At 53.3% G+C, this 22,838-nt stretch overlaps 2 protein-coding genes and 1 long non-coding RNA gene across 19 annotated transcripts in view; 2 read left to right on the plus strand and 1 right to left on the minus strand.

Annotated features, from left to right (window-relative positions):
• ANKRD11 (ankyrin repeat domain 11) overlaps nt 1-3,134 on the minus strand; it is a 180,982-nt gene extending 177,848 nt beyond the window's left edge. For 12 of the 14 annotated variants that reach the window (XM_078439147.2, XM_078439150.2, XM_078439148.2 and 9 more), the window contains exon 1: nt 2,801-3,134. The gene's annotated coding sequence lies outside the window, so the exon portion shown is untranslated. The remainder of the gene's footprint in view (nt 1-2,800) is intronic. The other 2 variants (XM_078439156.2, XM_078439155.2) reach the window with 1 other exon arrangement.
• Nucleotides 3,135-3,455: 321 nt separating this feature from the next.
• On the plus strand, nt 3,456-10,384 carry LOC144614654 (uncharacterized). The gene is made up of 3 exons (XR_013552609.2): nt 3,456-3,927; nt 9,511-9,579; nt 9,851-10,384. It is a non-coding gene; the product is annotated as an uncharacterized LOC144614654 (long non-coding RNA).
• Nucleotides 10,385-15,029: 4,645 nt separating this feature from the next.
• Nucleotides 15,030-22,838, plus strand: part of SPG7 (SPG7 matrix AAA peptidase subunit, paraplegin) — a 31,879-nt gene continuing 24,070 nt past the window's right edge. The window contains exons 1-3 of one of the 4 annotated variants that reach the window (XM_081791371.1): nt 15,030-15,286; nt 17,737-17,839; nt 19,499-19,588. In XM_081791371.1, coding sequence (XP_081647497.1) covers nt 15,104-15,286; nt 17,737-17,839; nt 19,499-19,588 — 376 coding nt within the window. In that variant the 5' untranslated portion in view covers nt 15,030-15,103. The remainder of the gene's footprint in view (nt 15,287-17,736; nt 17,840-19,498; nt 19,589-22,838) is intronic. The other 3 variants (XR_009615196.3, XM_060649929.3, XM_081791372.1) reach the window with 3 other exon arrangements.

Consider the following 22,838-nt stretch of genomic DNA (forward strand, 5'->3'; position numbering starts at 1 on the left):
GGGTTCATTTAATTTCTTCAGGAGGCTCTCGTCAAATGGGCCATGCACCGACCCAACGGCAGTGACACAGTGCGCAGTCAGCATTCTGCCCTTTAACTAGCAGATATCCTATTAGAGAAAGCTCACCCACCACGCTTACCATGTGAGGGATGAAGGGCCTTACGCGGGGCAGTGGACGGATCAAAACACTTATTTTGGCAACAAATGCAGATTATGCTCTGAACCAGCATTTACTGACACTCTCTAATTATGTTATTTCATTGATAATGGGCTCATTGCCCATATGCAAAATAACTGTGCTACACTGGATAAAACATAACCTTACTGTATCAAATGTACTTAAAAACCCAAGGCACACACAGCTTCTAGAAAAATACTCTCAAATACAAACAGCAGAGCTCAGCTCTGTCCGTGGAAAGTTCTGCTTGTCACCGTATCAACACTGTAATTACAGAGAACATGACAGCCTCCAGTCGTAAGCAGCCCATCTGGTTTAGAGAGATGAACGGCGGTGCCGTGTGATTAGCGTGGCTGGTCTGCAGCGGGTCTAGAACATCTGACAGGCCCCAGCGAGGAGGACAGCTGACACAAAGTTAGAACTGCAAATGAGGAACTTGAGACGATGTGACACCTTTCAAAACAAACTTCTGGTAAATTCTATGTATATTTTGCCACAACTTAAAAAAATATTGAGGAAAAAAACCTCTGAAACTTTCAAAGTTGGATCAAGTTTAGCAATATCTTGAGGGAGCTTTTTAACTAAGTCAGGAGGCACGCACAAAGGACACAGAAAAATGTCAAAGCTACTTGGTCTTTGTCTCCTCCCAGCCCATTCAGGAGGGCCAGCCTATCGACCGACAGGGATCCAGCTCGGAGCACCAACCACACAGAGGACAGCAGCTGAATGGAGGGCGGGGGAGGCAACTCGGAGATAAGGATCCGATTCAAGGGTCACAATCAAAGTTGAGCAAGATGTTTTTCCTTTTTTCTTTTTTTAACTGCACTTTCAAAGGAATATCAGAAGACTTGTGCAATCAGTCTCCGAAGACACAACACAGAGCAGGTCTTCCGGGACAACATTTCGGATGAGAAATCAAGGTCCCCAAATGAACGGAACACACGTCTGGGGGTCTCTGATTTGCAACTATTCAAGCTATGCCATTGACCGGGTTTGCAGGAACCAAAATAGCAACTGTTTCAACTGCACTGTTTCCACCAGCAATATCCTGTTACACAGCTTTGCTGAGCGCCGCTCCTCACTCCGCCACAGGCACCAAAATATTCTAAGGTTTGCAACTCAACAACTGTGCGCACTTTCACTCCTTAGCTTAAAAGGAATGTTGAGCATACTGCTCAAATCACTTCAAAAACTGCCACCTTACAAGAAAGCCTGAAATGCGATTTTTCCACCGGGAAATCTGCAAAACCATCCTGTTCTTGCAAAGGGATAGAAAACTTCCTATAACCTGTAGAAACCAGGAAACCTAGGCATGCCGCATCTCAACTGCGGGAGAGAAAATGGTTTTCAAAGCACAGGGCCAGCTTAGGCCAGCTTAATCTTTCAAAGCCTCTTCCAAAAACCCTTGGACGCCGAGATACAGGCTAGCTTTCCAAAAGAACAGCAGAAGCAGTAAAACCTTGATGAGGCACCAAGAAAAGAGCAGACCTCAAGAAAAACGAAGAGTTCTTCACCCCCATCCACAAACGGCAAAGATACAAAATTTAACAGCACAATCCCTCTTTGAGAGAAGACTGAATCCATGTGGCATGGCCAGCCACACACACACACACGCTCACTCACATACACACGCTCACTCTCACACACACACACACACACACACTCACTCACTCACTCGCAGCTACCGCCCTGCCAGGGGATGATGAAATGAGGAACGGAAATTAACATTTCAGGCAACGTCTCACATTGTTCCTTGAGGCCAAGGACTGCTGTTGCAGCCGCCACCGCCACCGCTTCCCTCCCACCCGCCCCCCAGTCCCGCCTACCCTCCCCCCAGACGACACCCCCGCGCCGCTGCCCCGCATTCCTGCCCCTCCGCGGGCCTACGCGCGCCTCCTGCACCCCCGGCGCCCCCACTCTCCCTTCACGACTCCCGTCCGCCCGCCCCCTCCGGCTCGGAGCCCGAGAACCGCCTGCTCCCATTTCAAAACAGTGATAATAATAGGGACGCTGGGAATAACAACTACAACCGACACTGCGAACGCACCCCTCCCTCGGGTCAGAGGTCGGCGCACCCGCTCCCCAGGTGCCCGGGGCCCCCGTCGGCCCCTCACGGCCGCCCCGAGCCCTCCCAAGTCCCCCAGGCGCACTCTCAACCCCTCACGGCTGCCCAGCCCCCCCCCCGCCCCCCGCCAGGCCCACCTGGAGCCCCCGTCGGCCCCGCGCGGCTGCCCAGAGCCCCCGCAGGCCCCTCACGGCTGTCTGGGCCCCCAGGCCCACCCAGAGCCGCCGTCAGTTCCTTCACGGCTGCCCCTGGCCCCGCAGGCCCACCCAGAACCCCACCCGGAGCCCCTCACGGCTGCCCGGGCCTCCCAGGCCCACCCGCAGCCCCGCGTCGGCCCTCCGCGGCTGCCCGGGCGCCCCCCCCCCGCTTCCGGCCCCCCAGGGGCCCCCCGTCAGCCCCTCACGGCTGCTCGGGCCCCCCGGAGCCCCAAGTCGGCCCCTCAGGCCCCCCGGCGCCTGCCGCGCTGCTCCGCCAAGAGAGGAGGCCTGCAGGCCTCGAGGCGGCCCCACGCCCGGGCGCCCGCCCCGACCCCCGGCCCGGCCCGCGGCGGCTCTCACCGGCTCCCGGCTGCACGGCTCCGCGGGGCTCAGCGGCGGCGCGCGGGCGAGGCCATGCAGCCCCAGCCCGTCTCCCGGCCCGAGCGGGAAGGCGGCGGCGGCGGCGGCGGGCTCCGAGCGCCGGCGAAGCGGCGAGGCCGGCGGGAGGCGAGCCCGCCCCTCGGGCGCGGCCAGGCTCGGGCGGCGCCGCGGCGGCGCGGGCGCTCACTGAGGGGACTTCGGGCCGCGCGCTCGGCGGCGGCGCCTCCCCGCCTGGGGCCCTCGCTCCATCGCGCTCCGGCTCGGCGGCCTCTGGCTCCCGGACCCGGCGGCGGCTGCGGCGGGCGCCGGCCGCATGAGACGCCGCCGCCCATTGGCCCGCCGTATCCGCCTCCGCCATTGGCCCGCTGCGGCCGGGCACAGGACTGCGCACGTCACGGCGTCGGGGAGGAAGTGCGCCGGCGGGGGTGAAGGGGCGGCAGCGAGAGGGACAGCTTCGGTGACAGGCCTGGGGCGGGACCAGAGGACGTTCCGGGACGGATTGGTCCAAGTCGTGCGTCCGGGCGCACGGCACGTTGGGAAGCGAGCAGCTGGATTGGCTGCTTGCCTCGCAGAGGGGGCGGGCCTTTTGGTCCCGGACGCGACGATTGGTCTTTCCAAATGCCGGAAGCGACGAGGGGAACGGTCGAAAGCCGGGATCCAGCGTCCACGGAGCGGGGAGATGAGGTATCGGCGGCGTTGGGCCTCAGCCCGGCAGCCTCGGTCCCTGGTCCGAGTCCCCCCGCCCGCGCGGCTTGAGGAGACCAGGCGGCGCGCGCTGGTGCGGGCGGACCGCGGCCGTCGCGCCCCTGCCCTGTGGTTAAGTGGAGGCGCGCGCGGTGCTCCGCGTGCGGCGGGTGCGGGCAGCGCGGGAAGCAAGGACCGCGCCCGCCTCGCAGGGCCACCGGGAGGACTGCGCGAGGAGTGTGCGCGGCCCTTGGCCGGGGCTCGGCACGTAGGAAACTGGAAGCGGTGGTCCCTCCGCAGCGGCTGCCTTCCAGGCTCCGATTTCCCCGCTCCCAGCCAGTAACTTCCCTGGGTGAGCGGGGCGCCGTGGGCTGTCGAGCACCCTCGGGATGATGACCCAGGGGCCCGGTGGACACCTCATTGTAAGGATTCCCTGGGAACACTGATAAAATTGGGATTCCGGCCCCCACGCCCACTTGCGTAAATCTAGATGGAGGGAAGGAGGAATTAGGATTTTCTATGTTGGTCTCTGATGATACTCATCCTTGGAAAATTTTCAAAATCACTGACCTTAGCCAATCCAATACTCTCTAGAGGGAGTTTGCCTTGGAAATAGTCTGACAAGATAAAAGCAAAGAATTTTAACAGAAACAGAACTTGTAAGTAAAAACTACAGTAGAGAAAAGAAATGCAGAGTAAAGTGAAAGAAGCCATTTAGTGCATTTATTCACAGAGGTTTATTGCCATGGGCCAAACACTATATCAAGCCCTGGAAAGTCGACGGGAACAGAGCAGGTGGAGTCTCTACCAGCTGGGATTTAGCGTCAGGCGGGGAAAACGTGTTTATCAAACAGCCACACAATATGCACTTTGAGAAAGACGTACAAGGAGTTATGAAAGAATATTGAGTGAAAACCAGGTCTAGTCTGGGGGAGCGGCTTGCAAAAGATTTCCATAAGGTGTTACACTCGAACTGCTGCTGTCAGAAGTCTGAGGAAGAGGTGAGTAGATGGGAGAATATTCTAGGTCTGCTGTCCAATAGGATAGCTTCTAGCCACATAGGACTGTTAAGTCCTGGAGATGTGAGTCCAAACTGACATGTACTGTGAATATAAAATACACACCAGATTTCAGACTTAGCATGAAGAAGAAAAGAATGTAAAATATCTCAAAAAAATGTTTTTATTACACATGGAAGTGATAGTACTTTGGATAATGGCATTAAATAAAATATAGCTTTGAAACTGATTTTATCCTTTTTTTTTTCCCTAATCATTGCTACCAGGAAATTTTGTTTTTATTACTAAGAAATGTTACTTTGTATAAGCAGGCTCCACACCCAACATGGGCCTCGAACTCTCGACCCGGAGATCAAGAGTTGGATGCTCTACCAACTGAGCCAGCCAGGCACCCCAACTGCTAGGAAATTTTAAATGCCATCCTGGCTGCATTCAGTTTCGTGGGCAAAGGAGCAAGCTAACTGGTGCCCTTAAGTTGGAGAGGGTTGCAGTGGCCCAAGGGGCCATATTTACGTATTTAAGGCTTTTAAGTGCCCGCTGTGTTTTCAGCACTGTTGTAAGACCTCCGTGAAATACAGGGCAATGGGGGCAGAGGAGGCATGCTGTTTAATATAGTTAGTAGGTGAAGAACTCAGATAAGATCATCTTTGAGGAGGACCCCGGGGGTGAAGCAAGGCGTGATTTGGAGAAAATCACCCCAGATGGGGCAGGAAGGAGCCCCACAAGCACAGAATAAAGCCCAGGCAAACAAGATGAGGAAGATCGCTGAGCAAGGGTCCCACTCGGAGTTGGGAAATCACCCGAAGCCACTGCAGGGTCGCAGGACCACGAGCCGTGGCCTGACCTACTGTTGAAGGATGACGCGAGACGATGAGAGCACAGAGAAGGTGGGGCGAGGCAGCAGTGCCATTGTGCCCGCGAGTCTGGGATGTGTTTCGAAGACAGAGTTGGCAGGACTTGTGGGTTGTAAGAAGGGTCTGGGCTGAAGTCAGCACCGGATGGCAGGGCTCCAGGGGGGATAGAGCTTTGGGCTGAAAAACTGGGAGTTTACTTTTATACAGTTAAGTGCAAGATGCTTAGGTCTCCATGTGGGTGATGGGTTGGGGGGGGGGGGGGCAACCACAGAAAGCAGAGAGGTAGCTAGGCACAGGTGAGGCCTCGCAGGCACACAAATGATTTTTTTTTTTTTAAGTTTATTTTTGAGAGAGAGAGGGAGACAGCATGAGCGGGGCAGAGGTAGAGAGAGGGAGACACAGGAACAGAAGCAGGCTCCAGGTCCCAGCTGTCAGCGCAGAGCCCGATTTGGGGCTCAAACTCACAAACCCAGAGATCGTGACCTGAGCCAAAGTCGGATGCTTAACTGACTGAGCCCCCCAGGTGCCCTGGCACACGAATGATTTTTTTAGCCTGCAAGCAGCACCTGCCAGTGAAGGGCTTTAATCAGGAAGCACAGGGACAGAGTCCTGTTCTAAAACACCGCTTTTGAAACAGTGTGAAGGTTGAGACCATGATGAGAGGCCAGGTGGGAAGCTGTTGCAATAGTTCCAGAGAAAAGAGAAACAGGAAGGGGGGTGGCGAAGCGGTGAGGACGGCAGAGTAGGAGAGCAGGGGCCAGGTGGAGATAGCATCGCTGAGGCTGGGGGGCTTGACGGGGGCTACCAAAGAGCCAGCATTGCCACACCTTCCATTTTTTCCATGGAAACCAGAAACCAAATTTTTATAGGACAGTTCAGTAAAAACAATTTGCCAAACATGTGGGCCAAACAAAACAAATTAGATCTACAAATTCCTCCTCTGGATCCCCACAGGCTAGTTCTCCGCAGGGTAGTATCCTCCCCACAGGCTTTCCTGGCAAGCCTGTTTGCTTTAATGCAGTTACCTGGACCCACCGGGAGATTCAGGTTCAAGAAACCAAGATCCTGCCCAAAGCATTTATGTTGCAGTATGTCTCTGTTCCCCAGGAGCCAAAAGAAGAAATTATTGATTAAACATAAGCCAAATGTGGCTTCGGAAAAATCCAGTGCCCTGGTGATGCTTGACGCCCTCCCAGAGAAGAAATGATGTGACCTTTTACTCCTAAGCCAAGCTGCTTGAAGTGACTCTCCACCCTCTGCAGGACACCACCTGCCCCCCCCCCCCCCCACATGTGGACCTGGAGAGTGATGGTGCCTGGGTGAGGCTCTTCTCACCCTTGCAAAACTGCCGGAGGCTGCTGCTGAAAGGGAGGCGGCCCAGCCACCTTGCTTTCTGTCTGCTTCCTCTTCTACACAAGTGGCAGAAGTGGCCAGAGCAGGCCCACATTCTGATCCCTTCCCTTCTGCCTGTTACCCCAAGGCCAAGCCAGCCCCGCCTCAGCCCTGTGGTCAACCCCAGCTCTCCAGCATTCTTCACATTAGAATTTGGAACCACAACGAATTATCACATGCTTTGCTCCCACCGTAGCTCGTGACGCACGGCCCTCCCAAACCTCAGAGGAAGGACTAACTGCTGTGTGCGGCAAGAGTCAGATGTTCCTGGGACCCCTGGCCCCAGGACCACCGAGGCCACCCCGTCATTTTTAAAACTTTGGACCCAGTATCTTTTCTGTAGCCTACTGGTTTTTATGTCATTTTAAGATCGATATGAAGTATTCTTCTCTTCAATTTCTCACAAATCCAACTAGAAAGGTTGAGAGTAAAAATAAACCTTCCTAAGACTTCTTTTCCTAGTGAGGGTGTCATAATATTGCATAATGTGTTTTATGTAATGAACGTCAGCTTGCAGAAAGCACGGAGCTCACTCAGCTGGGAGATGAATTGTGTGCTCATTCAACAAATGCGTGGGTGCCTGCCATGTGCTGGACAGCATTACAGCAGAGGCAGAACACAAATCTCTCAAACACTTTCATGGCCCAGACGGGGATTGAAAGACGGTCTTGTGGCTCTGCAGCTGGCATAGAACATTCCAGAAGCTTGGGTGGGTGGCCATGGTCAGGAAGTGATGTGACACCCATCTGCAGCCCAGAGACTCTGGGGTTTGTGGAGGAGCCATGGAGGCTTTGTCCTATTCAATCCCTGGAAACCAGCCCCTGCGGCACAGCCGAGCCCTACTGGTAAGGTGGTTGGGACGCCAGCCCTGGGGGGACCACGGTGCTCAGTGTCCGGAATGGTCCATTCACATCCTTTCGCTAATGCTGAATTCAGGGATGATTTAGTAACAAATTCCCCAAACTGTCCCTGGGTACTTCAAGATATCTTTAGCTGAAGAGGAACTCACAAAAGATAATCTTGAATCTAATCTGAGTCCCCTTTTTATTTTTTTAGTAATCTCTACACCCAACGTGGAGCTCGAACTCATGACCCTGAGATCAAGAATTACATGCTCTTCTGACTGAGCCAGCCAGGCACCCTCAAGTTCCCTTTTTAAGTGCATAAAATTCACATATCTTTGATAAAGAATAACCCTAATGACATTGGAATTGCCATGATTGAGACCAGGGGTTCACCAACTGTGGTTCAGGGACCCCTGGAGGCCACCCAAGACCTTTCTGGGGGTCAGCAAAAGTCTGGCAGTTTGGAGGGCATGGCTGCAGGCTGTCAGCAAAGGCAGCTATTCTCAAGAAGGCAATCCAGGGGCGCCTGGGTGGCTCAGTCGGTTAAGCGTCCGACTTCGGCTCAGGTCGTGATCTCACAGTCCGTGAGTTCAAGCCCTGCGTCGGGCTCTGTGCTGACTGCCCAGAGCCTGGAGCCTGTTTCGGATTCTGTGTCTCCCTCTCTCTCTGACCTTCCCCTGTTCATGCTCTGTCTCTCTCTGTCTCAAAAATAAATAAACGTTAAAAAAAAAAAAAAAAATTTAAAAGAAGGCAATCCAGAGCCCTGGGGTCTGGAAGATTGAGTTGAATGTCACCAGACTGGAAGGTGTACCAGTTAACAAGGGAAGGAGGGAGAGAGGAGTGGTCCCACTGAGTCTGGGGAGAGGGTGAAAGGCTGTGTGCCAAGATAGAGAAGCACCAGGCCTCAGCAGTTTGGAGCTAGCAGATGGCCGCTGGAGCTGTCCTGCATCACGTATGTACCTGCCTGGTGGTGAGAAGCAGAAACCTTTGGAGATGAGCTTGCTGGAGGGGACGTCCAGGCCCAGGCAGCAGAAGCCCGGAGGATGTCAGTCACTCAGCACTTTCCTGGAACAGGCAGCCTGGGAATGCTCACCCCTCCCTGCTTCACCAGCCTGCTCAGAGACGGAGACTGCGCTTTATGGGTACACGTATCTTTCAAAACAATTATACGGCACTGGGGACAGCAGAGATGCTCAGTATTAAAGGAATTAGTCAATGTTGTGCCCGAAACCCAGCTTTACTTTGCAACTTTAAAAAGTATTCAGAAAATAAAAGGACAGAAATGCTACCAAAAAAGAAAGAAAAGAAATGCTACAGGGCTGCTGCTGTGCTTCAGTGTTGAATACTGTGTCCCCTTCCAGTGACCCTGTGGGTGGCACCCACACTGTCCAGCAAGGCTGGCTTCTTGGCACCTACTAACCGCAGAGCTCCCAGGCGAATGTTTGAGTCCCTCCCTTCTGCCTGGAGACAGGTTACGCCCACAGTCTATGGGGCTCTGGGTCACTTTGTTTATTCTGCTCAAGAAACTGTAACCTTGGGGCACCTGGGGGGCTTGGTTAAGCATCCGGCTCTTGGCTTTGGCTCAGGTCATGATCTCACAGGTTGTGGGTTCAAGCCCCACATTGTGCTCTGTGCTGACAGCATAGAGCCTGCTTGGAATTCTCTCTCTTCCTCTCTCTCTTTGCCCCTACCCTGCTCACTCACTCTCTCTCAAAATAGATAAATAAACTTTTAAAAAGGATATTTAAAAAATAATAATAATAGTAAAAATAATAGAGTCCCTTTCTCTGTGAAGTCGGCCACGGCCACCCCATCTCACGCTTTGTCTCTGTGACCACTTACAATCTCACAGACCGTGTGCTTTGCTGACGTGGCTGACTTTTGTTTCTCACTAGAACAGAAGCTCAGTGAGGACAAGCATCTGTCCGCTGCTGTGTCCCTAGCGCCTAGGTCGTGGCCACAAAGTACCTGTTAAGGGAAATTTCATTTTATCCCAAAAAATCTATTTTTTTCTCCAGGTTCTTTCATTTTCTGCGACTACTTTGAGGGCCTCTCACCAATCCCCCAAAAGTCACCACCTGCCCCTTTCGCCCTCCCTCCCCTTCCCCATCTTTCCTTTAGAACCAGTAACAGCTCTGGGGAAGGGGGTGGGGGGCTCTTTCCCCTACCCCTCTGTATCTCTCCTCCTTTCTTTTGGCCTGGTTTTGTCCCTTCTCTTTTTGTTCTGCTTTACAGAACACGCGGGAATGAGCCAGCAGTCTGTGAGAACCGGGCGTTAGAAGGTCTCAGTGAATAAAGGCAAGGTTTTCCTTAGCGGCAGGCACACAAGGGAGGGACGTCTGGGAACACTGGTCTGTCGCTGTGTCTCTCCGTTACACTGCGGCTGTCCGAGTTCAGTGTGCGTCACAGCAACTTCTACGGAAGTAGGTCCACCGTTGATTTGCTGAAAAGCCATGATGGCCATAGACCTCTAGGATCTAGCACCAGCAGGCTGGTGAACACTCGGTGCCTTAATGGAAGGGCACAGAGACCTAGGACCGTCCTTGTTCAGGGGAAGAGCTTGCTCTGTCCAACCCCGCGAAAAGGAGTCGCTCGGCTGCCCGCTGCTGACTGTGGGTCAGGGAGCGGAGGCACAGCGGACCTGGTCACTGGCTACATCCTAGACCAGCAAGCAGAGGACCCTGTTGGCTACAGGGCACATTCAACTGCAAGCGGTCTGGGGGACCATGTACAAAAAGTGAATGCCTTCTTCCTTCAAATGTCTTCTCATTCCCCGAAACAAGTGACCCCTGGGGCCAGGGAGATAGCAAGCTAGTGACCGCCAGGAATAGCTATAAACCAGACATCCCGACATGGTCCCTCTCTGCTGGTAGCTGAACCCAGATGAGACTTCTGAGCCCACACTGGGGGGTCATGGAGGGAGGGACCCCGGGCCTCTGGCCAGTGACGACTCCCCAGCAGCTCGTGAACCTGGACAGGCAAACCCCAACTTGGACCAACAACACCCCAAAAACCCAACATAAACTTGCATCTAAAGAAACGGGGCGGCTCGTGATGAGGAGACGAGGCAGGGGGGCCCCGCCCGCAGTGACTGGATCTAGGGGTGCAAACCAGGTTGCCCCACGCCTCACCTGCAGCCTTTGCTCCTTTACACGTGGGCCTCCTTCTCTCCAACCACGGTCGGCTTTCTCCACAGGGTGGGAAAGGGGGGAGCGGCCTGCTCGGTCCGTCCTCTCCATGACCCCAAAGGCAGTCCCTTCATCTTCAAACAGGAGCTCTAAGGAAGGACGCCATTGGCTGACTTTGCATTCCTGAACCAATCATCGCACGGATTAGTGCAGCCCTAGGAAGGGCTGGGGTCGCGTGACCCAGGGGATCAGGATCCGAGGGGTGGATGTTGCTGAACAGACGTGAACAACAGACACCTTCTGTAATCATCACTGTGGTCAGCGGGCTCTCAGGAGACCCTCGATGACGCCCGCCCCCTGGAATTCACACCCTGGGGCCGTCCCTGCCTCAGGCTCCACGTGGTGAAGAGCTCAGGTCTCCTGCCAACAGCCAGGTGAGGGCGCCCCCCTGGAGAGCCACCCTCCAGCACCCGGAAAGCTTCACCTGGACCGCACCCTTGGGTAAGAGCCAAAACTACTTTCTCAACCACACCCGGACGCCCAATCCTCAGAAGACCGTGTGACACGATGAACATTGTTCTAACTCGCCAAGCGTCAGGCTGGTTTGTTCCACAGCAATGGACGGCCGATCGAAGCAACACAGCAAGCTAAGTTAATAGATTCAGTAAGTGCTGTCCAGAGCTATGAGGGGTAGGGTACGCACAGAGGGCGTGGACCCTGCCCTCTCCAGGTGTCCCCCGAGACACCGGTCCAGAATCTCACACCCAGCAGTCTAGTGAAACACAGAGCATACGTGGCTCTTTAGTCACACACAAATTTCTATACAGGTTGTTTGCGAGTAGAAATGGGCTTTTTATCCCTTTAAGAACAAAATCTGTGATTACAAAATCTCATACACCTGGTGACTAAAACCCAGCTAGCGAGCGATATGAGAAGAAATCACTTCCTAAGAAAGAGCTTTAGTTCAGAAACAAAACCTCCCAAAACTCAAAGAAATGAACGAGTTTATCCAAATGCTCCACAAGGAAGTATATCTTATAGAAGACGTCCTAATATTGGCCAAATACCTCGTTGTAGAACAGGTCACTCAGAGCTCTGTGACTCAGCCTTGGCAGCAGGAACTCAGCAGAGTGACTCTGGGAGCAGTGCTTGCACCGTGCAACTGTCCCAGGGCCTCAGAGGCCAGGGCAAGTGTGGAAGCACCTGTTCTAAGAAAAGAGAAACAGCTTACTTTACTTGCTGCCAAGCTGCCCAATTCAGGAAGAAGCAAATAATTGCTCTGATAGGAGAAAGGAAGCCTAGATATTAAACCCAAAAACGGCCCAAAAGATCAATTTCTGTCTTGACTGCTAACATGTCATTCCTGTTTTACAGACAAGGAGGACAGATGGGGAGCAGCTTGCCTGAAGCAGGAACTTGAGAGCCCAGGACCCCCACCAGCCAAGGAACAGCTGCAGGGGTGGGAGCAGCAGAGGTCCTCTCTGCTCCCTCCTTCCACACCCCCCACCAAGGGTCGCCTGGCTCACAAACACACCTGGTGTCGGAGTGGCAATGCAGGAATCTAGGACATGGGACTGCAACCCGTTCACCGTGAGGTTGCCTCCGCCAGTTAAGGGAAGCCGCGTCCTGATGGACACTGAGTGCACAGAGCCGAGGAAGGACAGTTGAGTAAACAGAGGTTAAGAGGTACAGACAGGGGGCACCTGGGAGCTCAGTCGGTTGAGCATCCGAGTCTCAGGTCATGGTCTCATGGTTCGTGGGTTTGAACCCCACGAGCCTGCTTGAGATTTTGTCTCCCTTTCTCTCTCGGCCCCTCCCCTGCTTGCTTTCTCAAAAATAAATGAATAAACATTTTGAATAAATGAATCGATAATCTCTTCTTCCAGAATCTCATTTGCTATGACATCCCAGGAATAACTCCCAGACACGAATGACTTCCGGCTTCATGAGCTGTTTTCACGTACTTTTATTGTATTTTATCTTTATGACGAGACTGTGGGAAACCCAAGGCTGCTATTAGCCTCACTCTGTAGATAATTATTATCCCCATTTTAATGATGAGAAAATTGAGGCTCTGAGAAGGTAGTAACTTGCTCAACGTCACAGGATGAGGACAGAAGCCAGTGTTGTTTCCACAGAGGTTGGCCCCTTGCCACTACCCAGTATTGCTTCCCACTGACTTGTCAGTCAACAGAGTCAGACCACAATAACAATTTCTCTTCAAGCAGTATTAGCGGGATCCTAGCTTATACTCTTCCTAAACACATTCCTAAACACATACACATCCTAAACACATGTTAGAGGCTTTGGGTGATGAGGGAACAGGGATGGGAGGGGGGCTTGGTCGCTTCCTGTCAGGGCACATTGCACAGCTTTGATAGGGTGCAAGAAACCACTCTCTCGGAAGTTCGGTTCCGGTCACAGGACTGGTCTGGGCAGAGTGAGGGCAGGACGCAGTGAGCCGGAAGGCAGAAAGTGGGTGGGACAATTTAACCAGCAAAGAAAAAAACAGTGGAGGGAAGGCTGGGGAGGAAGGATTGACGGTGAAGGACCAGGGTAGGAGGACATAAAAAACAAAAGGAAAGGCAGTTGGTTCAGTTGTGTGAATCACAGGCAGCCCTGGGCCGAGGGGCTGCTCCCTCCATGAACCAGCCACGAATAAGAATCTCTACAGAGGCACCAGTTGCTGGGGAGCTGAGCACCCATAATCTGGACACTGAATTTTAAAAATGTCCCCAAAGGTGCCTGGAAGGGCCAATCGGTTAAACGTCTGACTCCTGACTCTTGACTTCAGCTCAGATCAAGATCTCACCCTTCGTGGAATCAAGCCCAGGGTCAGGTTCCAAGCGGACAGCAGGGAGCCTGCTAGGGATTCTCCCTTTCTGCCCCTCCTCTGCTCCCATGCATGCACCAGCGCTCTCTCTCAAAATAAATAATCACTTAAAAAGTCCCAAAGTTTTCAGCAGTGAGGGAGGGGAAGGGTATACAAATCATGCTACTTTTGTAATACATAAGGAACAATGGTGGGGAGCAGCGCAGCCCCAGAAACCAGTCCGACCAGCTCTGAGGCTCTGCACTATCACTCCTTAGCTGTGACCTTGGATGGGATTTAATGTGTTTGAGTCTGTTGCCTCATCTGTAAAGTAGATATTAAAAGTACTTCAGAGTTGTGAATATTAAGAGCATCCGATAGGGAGCCAGGCACCAGTTAGTACTAAGATTGCCTGCAGAAATTTCCAGAATACAGAAAGAAAAGCACATGGAGAGCCTGGGTGGCTCAGTCTGTTAAGCATCGGACTTCGACTCCGGTCAGGATCTCTCCGCTGCTGAGTTTGAGCCCCGCATAGGGCTCTGTGCTGACATCTGAGAGCCTGGCGCCTCCTGCTTCAGAGTCTGTGTCTCCCTCTCTCTCTCTGCCCCTCCCCCACTCATGCTCGTTCGCGCTCTCTCTCTCTCAAAATTAAACATAAAAATTTTTTTAAGCAAAAAAGAAACACGTTATCATAACCCTACCTCTGTAAGACATCCACCTAGTTTTTGGTTTTTCTACTCAACAAGCTTTTCAGCTCTGAGCAGTCAGCAGCGTCAAAGCTAAGCACTAAAGCGCTGGGCCTCACGCAGGCTGGGAAAGAGGAGGAAAGGTGCAGACAGCGGCGGCCAGGGGCCGGGTCTGCCTGGGCCAGCGACGAACCAAAAGGCCCCTCCCTCCTGCCTCGGGCTGGGGACGACTTCCAGAAGTCTTCGTGCCCTCCGCAGAAAATAACTAGTTAAGATGGCTATCTGTCCGAAATTAAATGTCCTCAGGACGAGGCTCCTGCCTGCGCAAGGGCGCCCGGCCACCCTCCCTGCTCTGACCGCGAGCCCCGCGGGCCCCTTTCAACTGCCCGGCGGCGCGCTGCCGCCTGACCCCCGGAGACCCGCAGACGGACCAGGGTCCGCTTCCGGTCCTGGGAGGGGGGGGTTCGGGGTCCGAGTCCGGGTCCCGTGGGGTCTGGGGGTCGGGGTCCGAATCCCAGTCCCGGGAGCGGGTTGAGTCCGAGTCCGTGTACCGGTCCCGGGTGACGGTCCAGTCTTTTGGGCGCGTCTCCCTCCTTGCTCCGCCCGGGAAAAGGACGGCCGCCCCAGCAGCGGCGCCCCTGGCCGGCGTGGCTGCAGGATGCAGCCCGGCGCAGAGTCACGACACTCTTCCTTCAGGGCTCTATGCGCGGTGCCCCGCACAGGCTGCCACCTAATAAACCGCTAGGTTACGCCAGTCCGGTCGGGGTTGCGGCGGGACGCCGGGGGCACCGAGCCTTGGCAGCCCCCACCGCGCAGGCGCTCCCGGGTAGCCCGACTGCGCAGGCGCCGCTTCCGCGCCAACATGGCGGCCGTGTTGCTGCTGCTGCGTGCCCTCCGTCGGGGCCCGACTGCGGGGCCCGGGCGACTGCGGGGCTCCTGCTCGGGCTGGAGCCCAGGCCTCACCACCGAAGGCGGGAGGAGGTGCCAGCACTTCGTCTACAGGCCTCCGATCCGACTCGCGGGCGCCGGAGGCCAAGCCAAGCAGGTAACCGCCGACCCCAGGCTGGGACCCTGCCCCCTTCCTGAATCTGGGCCGGGCCCCTCCCGCCTCGCCTCCGCCCCGGCTGGGTCCCTCCCCCTTCCCCTGATCCCCCTCCGCAGCCCCGGGCAGGCCCCTCCCCCTCCCCCATAGGCCTCCCCCGCTCTCCCCGCGCCCCCGCCGTCTCCTGAGCCCGAGCGGTGCCTTCCAGTCCAGTGATGCGGGGTGGTACGGAAGGGCCGGGGCAGCCTTGGAGAGACTCCGCACAGGCTCCAGCTTGGATTTTTCCAGCCCTTATTTCCTGTATTGATATTTTCTGCCTGTTTGCCTGAATTCCTGGCATCTTAAAATTGAATCCAAGGGCGCCTGGCTGGCTCAGTCGGTGGAGCGTGAGACTCTTGATCTCCAGGTTGAGTTCGAGCCCTACATTGGGTGTAGAGATTACTTAAAAATCTTTTTTTTTAATTTTTAAAAAATATTTATTTTTGAGGAAGAGAGAGAGAGAGAGACAGTATGAGCGGGGGAGGGGCAGAGAGACAGGGAGGCACAGAATTCGAAGCAGGCTCCAGGCTCCAAGCTGTCAGCACAGAGCCCGACCTGGGGGGCTCGAACTCATGAACTATGAGATCATGACCTGAGCCAAAGTCGGACGCTTAACCGACCGAGTCACTCAGGCACCCCTAAAAATAAAATCTTTAAAAAAAAATAGATAAATATGGGGCGCCTGGGTGTCTCAGTCGGTTGAACATCCGACTTCGGCTCAGGTCATGATCTCGCGGCCTGTGAGTTCAGCCCCGCATCGGGCTCTGTGCTGACAGCTCGGAGCCTGGAGCCTCCTTCCGATTCTGTTTCTCCCTCTCTCTGCCCCTCCCCCACCCATGCTGTCTCTCTCTCTCTCTCTCTCTCTCTCTCTCTCTCTCTCTCTGTCTCTGTCAAAAATAAATAAACATTTTAAAAAATGTTTAAAAAAATAGATAAATAAATTGAATCTACTAAAAGTTTCACTGATTTTAGCGGAGAACAATTTCACAATTGGCTCATTTGGATCTGATCTCCTGAGGATTAGTTCCAAATAGTACTTGGCGTTCGGTTCGAAGTGGGCTGAGGTTTTGTGAGCCAAACACCACGTGATTGTATTTGACTTTTGTCTTGTAGCTTAACGTGTTATGAACTCAAATTCATGGAGCATTCTCTGGCCAGGACTGTTCTAGGCTCTGCTCAGGTTAACTCTTCATCCAGAAAACAAAAACCCTAAGTCCTGGTGCCTTTATGGCTGATTTTTTTTTACCCAGTCTTAGGAGCTCAGCCTTAACATCTTAGGTCATAATTTATTGTTGTTATTATATTTTATCATAACTTGAGGACCAGTTTGAATTATAATTCTATTGTTTTCTAGCTTACTGGCTGTCCTTCCTTAACCTGAGGGCAACTATAGGTTTATTACCTTTTTTCCTGCCTTTTAGTTCCGTTGAAAAGGAAGTTCGTGCTTTATTATCATCAGTCTGAACCTGTGCTCATTTTATGAAAATAACTGATGTAGTCAGGTCACACAGTGTGAAATCTCAGCAGGTTACCTCGCCAGTGGCTATAATAGTAGTAAAACTAAAGTAACCTGGTTTAAGCAAACTGTTTGGGTCTGACTTTGAAGAATGAAAATTTTCGTTTTGTTTGCTGTATCTTTCACACTGATGTTAGTCATTTGTTGGGTCCAGTCCACGTTGTGTGGCTACCTCTTCTATGCCTGCTGCGTCTCACCGAACCAAGAATGTTAGTTTTAGTTAAATGGGACAGTAACTCGATAGACTAGGAATTTGCCTCTTGTTGCTAACGGGAGGTTACATGTTATGTGCTTGTTACGAGAAAGCGTTGAGCAAGGTGTTACTTTTCTGGATAGCAGCGGGACAGGGATGAACGAAGGGAGACATCAAAAGCAGATGAGGAAACTGCCAACAAAGAGAAAAAGTTAAGTTGGATCATTGACCTTAACATAACACGTATTCAAGTGGGAAAATGCTCACCCTGAGAGCAGAGCTTTGGAAAGACAGGCCAGTGAGCTGCTGTAGAGCCAGAAACGCTCTTCGTGGAACTGCTGTCTGGAGATGTCAGGATCAAGGGCCCTGGGCTCTCACAGCTGCCGTGTGTGTGTGTGTGTGTGTGTGTGTGTGTGTGTGTGTCTGTGTCTCTCTGTGTGCTTTTCCAGACTGTGATCCTTGGGTACAGAGTGGTAGCCAGCGCTCCCTGCCTGCCCCTCAGTATTTCTTGCGCTCACATCACGTTTGACGTTTTGATGTTACATTAAAACTCTGAAATGATGCTCAGGCCGTTCATGTTTCAGGGCAATGTAAGCACAATAAATGAGCACTGGAGTCGTCAGGAAAGGTCTAGCACAAGGAATCAGTCACACTGCGGTGGTGTGGTGGGGAATGGGTGACCGTCCTCTGTGTTTTCCTTTCCAGAACTTGCAGTCGTGCCTGCTGACCCCTACCTGTGACAGGTTCCGGGGACTGTTGCTGAAACAGCATCTCATCCAGGATCCAGTCAGACTCTGGAAACTCTTAGGTGTGTATCTTCTGAAATAGAGAATTGATAGGCAAATCCTGTGACATTTGTAAATAAGTTAGGATATCGTTGCTAGTCTGACATCGGCAGAGAAACAAAATCACTCAGATGACTTTTGGCTTTTTTTTAATTAAAAAATTTTTTTTATTTACTTTTTATTTGTTTTTAGTTTTTATGTTTTTAATATTTACTTTTTAAAAAGTTTTTTTTAATGTTTATTTATTTTTGAGACAGAGACAGAGGGAGACAGAGCACGAGTGGGGAGGGGCAGAGAGAGAGGGAGACACAGAATCGGAAGCAGGCTCCAGGCTCGGAGCTGGCAGCACATGAACTGCAAGATCATGACCTGAGCTGAAGTCGGATGCTTAACTGACTGAGCCACCCAGACACCCTGTTGGGCTTCTAATTGTTGTTGTTGTTGTTGTTGTTGTTTTACTCATTTGCTTATTTTGAGAGAGAGGCGGGTAGAAGGGGAGAGAGAAACAAGCAGGTTCTGAGCCATCTGCACAGAGCCCAACTTGGGGCTTGACCTCACCACCCTGAGATCATGACCTGAGCCCAAATCGAGAGTCGGTTGCTTAACTGACTGACCCACCCAGGCGCCCCCTGGCTTCTATTTATTGTGAGCCCTAGATGTTCTAAAGAGCAGTTTACAAAAGAGAAGATTGGCTAAGGCCTAATTGCTTCCTTGAGTGGACTTTTAAAATTCTGGTGCATAGCAATGATTGGGCTGCTTAAAAGGATTTTCGTGTTCTCTAGCCAGCTGCGAGAACAGTTAGTAAGGCTCTTCAAAGTGTATGTTTTATATAAAGAAGGTAACTAAAAACAGCCCACAGATAACTTATTCTTAAAATAGTTTGCTTGTTTAATGAGATACTGTGACATCTTCAAGCGAGATCTTAGGTCAGAGGCCTTAGGATCTTCAGGATTGACACCTGGGACTTTACTCCCCGCTCCATCCAGTTGGAAAGGGCAAAAGTGAAACCTCCCAACTCCTAAAATACATTAAATGGCTTGGTTCTCGGGGAGGGCCACTTGGCAGCAGCTGTTTCCGCATTTAAATCTACACACGTCCCCAGGGACACACGCCTCGCCCTCCAGACAGCCTGACCCTCTTCAGAGGGCCATCAGGGTAGTCTTACTTGCGGTTCTGTGAGCGTCGTGAAGAAAGATCCAGCTCAGTCATGGCTGTGAGACTCTCTTTCCCCTCCTTTTAAACAGCAGTGGAATTAGACGGCGGACAAGGCCGAGCCTCTGGTGTGATGAGTGTCGTGTCCCAGTGGTGGCTGCTGGGAGGCTGCTGCACACGTCACAGCCAGTGTGGCTCGTTTGCTCAGGTTCATTAAAGTGGCTGTGTGTGTGTGTGTGGAAGAGGCCATCCTCCAGCAGACTTCCGACGTTTCCTCAGTTTACATGCACGACTAAGTTTGCTTCCCTGGCTTGCTAACTGCAGTGACGAGACATTCCATAAGTTGAAGTAGCTTATTATTCTGTAAGTAGCAGCTGCCGTACTAAAAATGAGGACCCAACAGCGCTCAATCTCAGCATGTAGGTTTCGGATGGCTTCTGTTTGGGTTTGGTTATTGGAGAGCATACTCTTCTCCCGAGTGCTCCCCCGTAGTGGCAGATCTTGCTAAACGCTGTCCCTGTTCCTTACAGGTGGCACTTACTATTTTAACACGTCCAGGATGAAGCAGAAGACTAAGGACGATGGTAAATCCAAGGCGAGGACCCCTGAAGATGACGAAGGTACATCTATGTGACGTTCGTAAATAATGGCTGCCTCGGTGTTCTGCTCTCCGCAGCAGGAAGTCGGTCTCAGAAGTAGAGGGAGCCCAGGCACCTCTGTCTCTCTTACCCTGAGCACACCTACCCCCAACCTTTGATGTGATCACTGGGTCTTCTCCTGCCAGTGTGGCAGTGTGCAGTGTGGCAACCTTTGATGTGATCACTGGGTCTTCTCTTCTCCTGTTGAGACAGGCTTCCATCCACACCTGTGTCCCTCGTCATGTCCAGAATGTCCGAAGGCAGGCAGGATTACTGTCCTCTGCATAGAAATGGTGACTCTCAGGTCTGCCCTGAACTCAGGAGTTCCAGGGTGGGGAGGAAGGCACCAGGACACCTTGGTGAACCCACCCCCCACACCCCTGCTGCAGTGTGGCCTTGAGAAGCAGTCTCCCCGCCAGAGGAGAGGTTGGGACAGCGTATGGCCTCAAGGAGGGGGCAGAACACATACAACACTCCCGTGTGAGTGACCTCTTTACCTGTTAGCCCTGCCCCAGCCCCAGTTCACAACGACCTCACGTGTAAACCTTGAGTCTCACCTCCTATGGAATTAGGACTCTGATCGGGCGAAGGGGTGAGGGAAATTAAAAGGTCAGTTTGAATTGACCTCTAAGGTAGAAGCTGGCTGCTTAGAGGTACTGACAGTGGAAACCACTAACCCGTAAGAATGATTGGAGTGTACCCAGCACTGCACTACATGATTTCTACATGTTCACAATTAATTCTCTCCTAATTCCCCGTTACCGTTCCCTTTTTATCCCTGAGGACATCGGGTGTCTGTCCTGTGCGGAGTCTGGGGAGGGACACACAGGTAGAGAAGTGGGTGTCTTGTCAAGGACCTTCCTCGTACTTAGATGCTGATTTTGTTTTGCTTGTTTTATTATTATTTTTTAAAGTAGTCTCTATGCCCAATGTGGGGCTCAAACTCACAAACCCCAGGATCGAGAGCCGCAGCTGTTCTGACTAAGCCAGCCGGGGGCCCCCATCTTCAAGCTCGTGAGAGATGGGTCTTAACTCCCGGAAGCCGCCCGTGTGGTCATTGGCTGGGTTCTGTGGAGACATTTCTCAGATATTTCTGGTTTCGAGCTCTGCACTGATCTCACTGCCGCCTTCACGGGGCATCCACTTTGGCAGTGGCTCGTTTCTTTCACCCAGAGAGCTCCCCGGGAGCTCAGCTCTCCCCCAGCAGGCTTCTGAACTCGAACACACGCGCGTTTCCCACTGTGGGCTGCTACGTTCGTGTGCGTCCTTCACCCCAGAGGGACTCCGCGTTGAAAGGTTTTCAGGGGTGGGGGATGAGGGTTTGGCTTGTCAGGAAATCTGCAGGATTTTGAAACACAAATACTAGCGAGGCTGATATTGGCAGCTATTAACATTTTTTTCTTCCCCAAAATGAACGTGTTGGTCCAGCAATAGGTAGGTGGCTCAGTGGAACAAAATAGAAAATCCAGTAGCAGAGCCTGGTTTATGTAAGAATTAGGGCGTAACTAGAGTGGCATTTCGTGCAGTCGCAGGAAGGATGGATTGTGTCAGAAATGGTTTGGAACAGTTGCTTCGTGACTTGGAGAGAGACGAAATCACACGTACCAAAATAAATCCTGGATGGATTAAATCGTTAAACCTAAACAGCAAAACTATAAAAGAATTGGGGGGAAATGTGGCAGAATACGGACATGGGAAAGGCCTTCCTAAATTAAGAAAGAGGTGACAAGGAAGCCAGGGTTTCCCGTAGAGAAACGGGCGCGGGCCTTGCGTGCGCCGTCCCGTTCCTCGTGCTCGGTCCCGCTGATAATTGTCACTTCTGCGGGGGTGGCCGCGGCCCTCAGTCCAGGTGCTGAACCACATGCTCACGGAGCCTGGTCGCCGCCACGGTGCCGTCAGCCAGTGCTGTGGCGCAGGGGACAGCGGGGGCAGAAGTAAATCCCGAGTAGGGGTCTCGCCCACTGCTTCACCGCCGCAGGTGGCAGCCGCACGCGGCTAGAGGGCGTCTGCGTCTCCCCCGCCTTCCCGGAGCGTGTAATACGTGTGAACTTCAGATTGAACGGTAGCGTGCCCTGAGAAAACGGGACGGAGTTCGTGTCTGTTGAGTTTTCATTAGAGGATGATTATGTGTTTAGCCCGAGGATTTTTCCTGCTGGGAGAATCCACCGTGGATGTTCCCTGGCTCTGCCGCCTGTGCGGGCCCGGCTGCCCGTAAGCGCCCCGACCTGCCTGCGTGCAGCAGGCGCAGCCCGGCGTCTGGGCCTCCCACCCGCTGAGGGTCTGCAGCGAAAGAGCCGGCCATCGTGGAGGGGAACCCTGTCTTCGCCGGCGGTGGATGCGTGAGCGTTCACCTGTGCTGAGACTGCACAAGGCAGTCCCACACGGGAGCGCGTCAGCATCCTCGTTGCCCGCTTTGTACAGCGTCACCGTCGGAAGCAGCCGGGCAGACAAAGGGTGGCCTTGTGGTGCGACTGGGACTCCATGGGGATCCACGGCTATAGGAAAAAGTTCAGCTAAAAAAAGCAGTTGCTGGAATTTCCGGACAACTTTTGTGTTAGTGCTTCTTGGCCCTGAGACGTGAGAACACCCCGTGAGGTAGGGTTCTCGGCCCCATCTGCGTCGGGACCGGTGCCAGGTGATGGCCGGAAAGAGCTGGATCGTCACTGTGATCCCCCTGCACCACTCGCCCCAGAGCTTGCGTTAGCAGTTGACGGGGGGGGGGGGGGGGGGGGGGGGGTTGTTTCTGGAGGGAAAACCGGGGACAGCTCTGGTAGCTGTGTCCTTGGGCCTCTGGCTTTAGGTGACTGATTCGGGGCACTCTGAGGTGATGGACAGTACCGCCTGGAAAGGAGTTTTGCCACCGGAATCTCGCAGGGGGTGTGCCCTGTAGGCCGCCGTCCGGTGGGTGGGCAGTATGGTGGCCGGGAGGCAGCAGTGTCCCCTGGGTGCCTGGGGACGCGGGCAGCAGGAGCTGGCCTGTCGGCGTTCTACACGCCTGTCACCGGTGTCAGGAGCCAAAGGAGACGCGCGAGCCAAGGGGACGGGAGCGCCTGCGTGCGGTGCTCACACGTGCAGACTCAGGCGGCGCCCCGGCCGGGAGGGGCCGAGGAGGAAGAGGGTCTTCCGGGGACAGGAGACGTCTTTTTGTGTCTGGAGCGTTTAGATGCCATTTCCTGTTCAGGATCTCAGGATCAGATTTTGTTTCACCTCCTCTACCTCAGAAATCTTACTC

This window comes from Panthera onca, chromosome E2, assembly GCF_046562875.1.
Source record: "Panthera onca isolate mPanOnc1 chromosome E2, mPanOnc1 haplotype 2, whole genome shotgun sequence".
NCBI classification, from domain to species: domain Eukaryota; kingdom Metazoa; phylum Chordata; class Mammalia; order Carnivora; family Felidae; genus Panthera; species Panthera onca.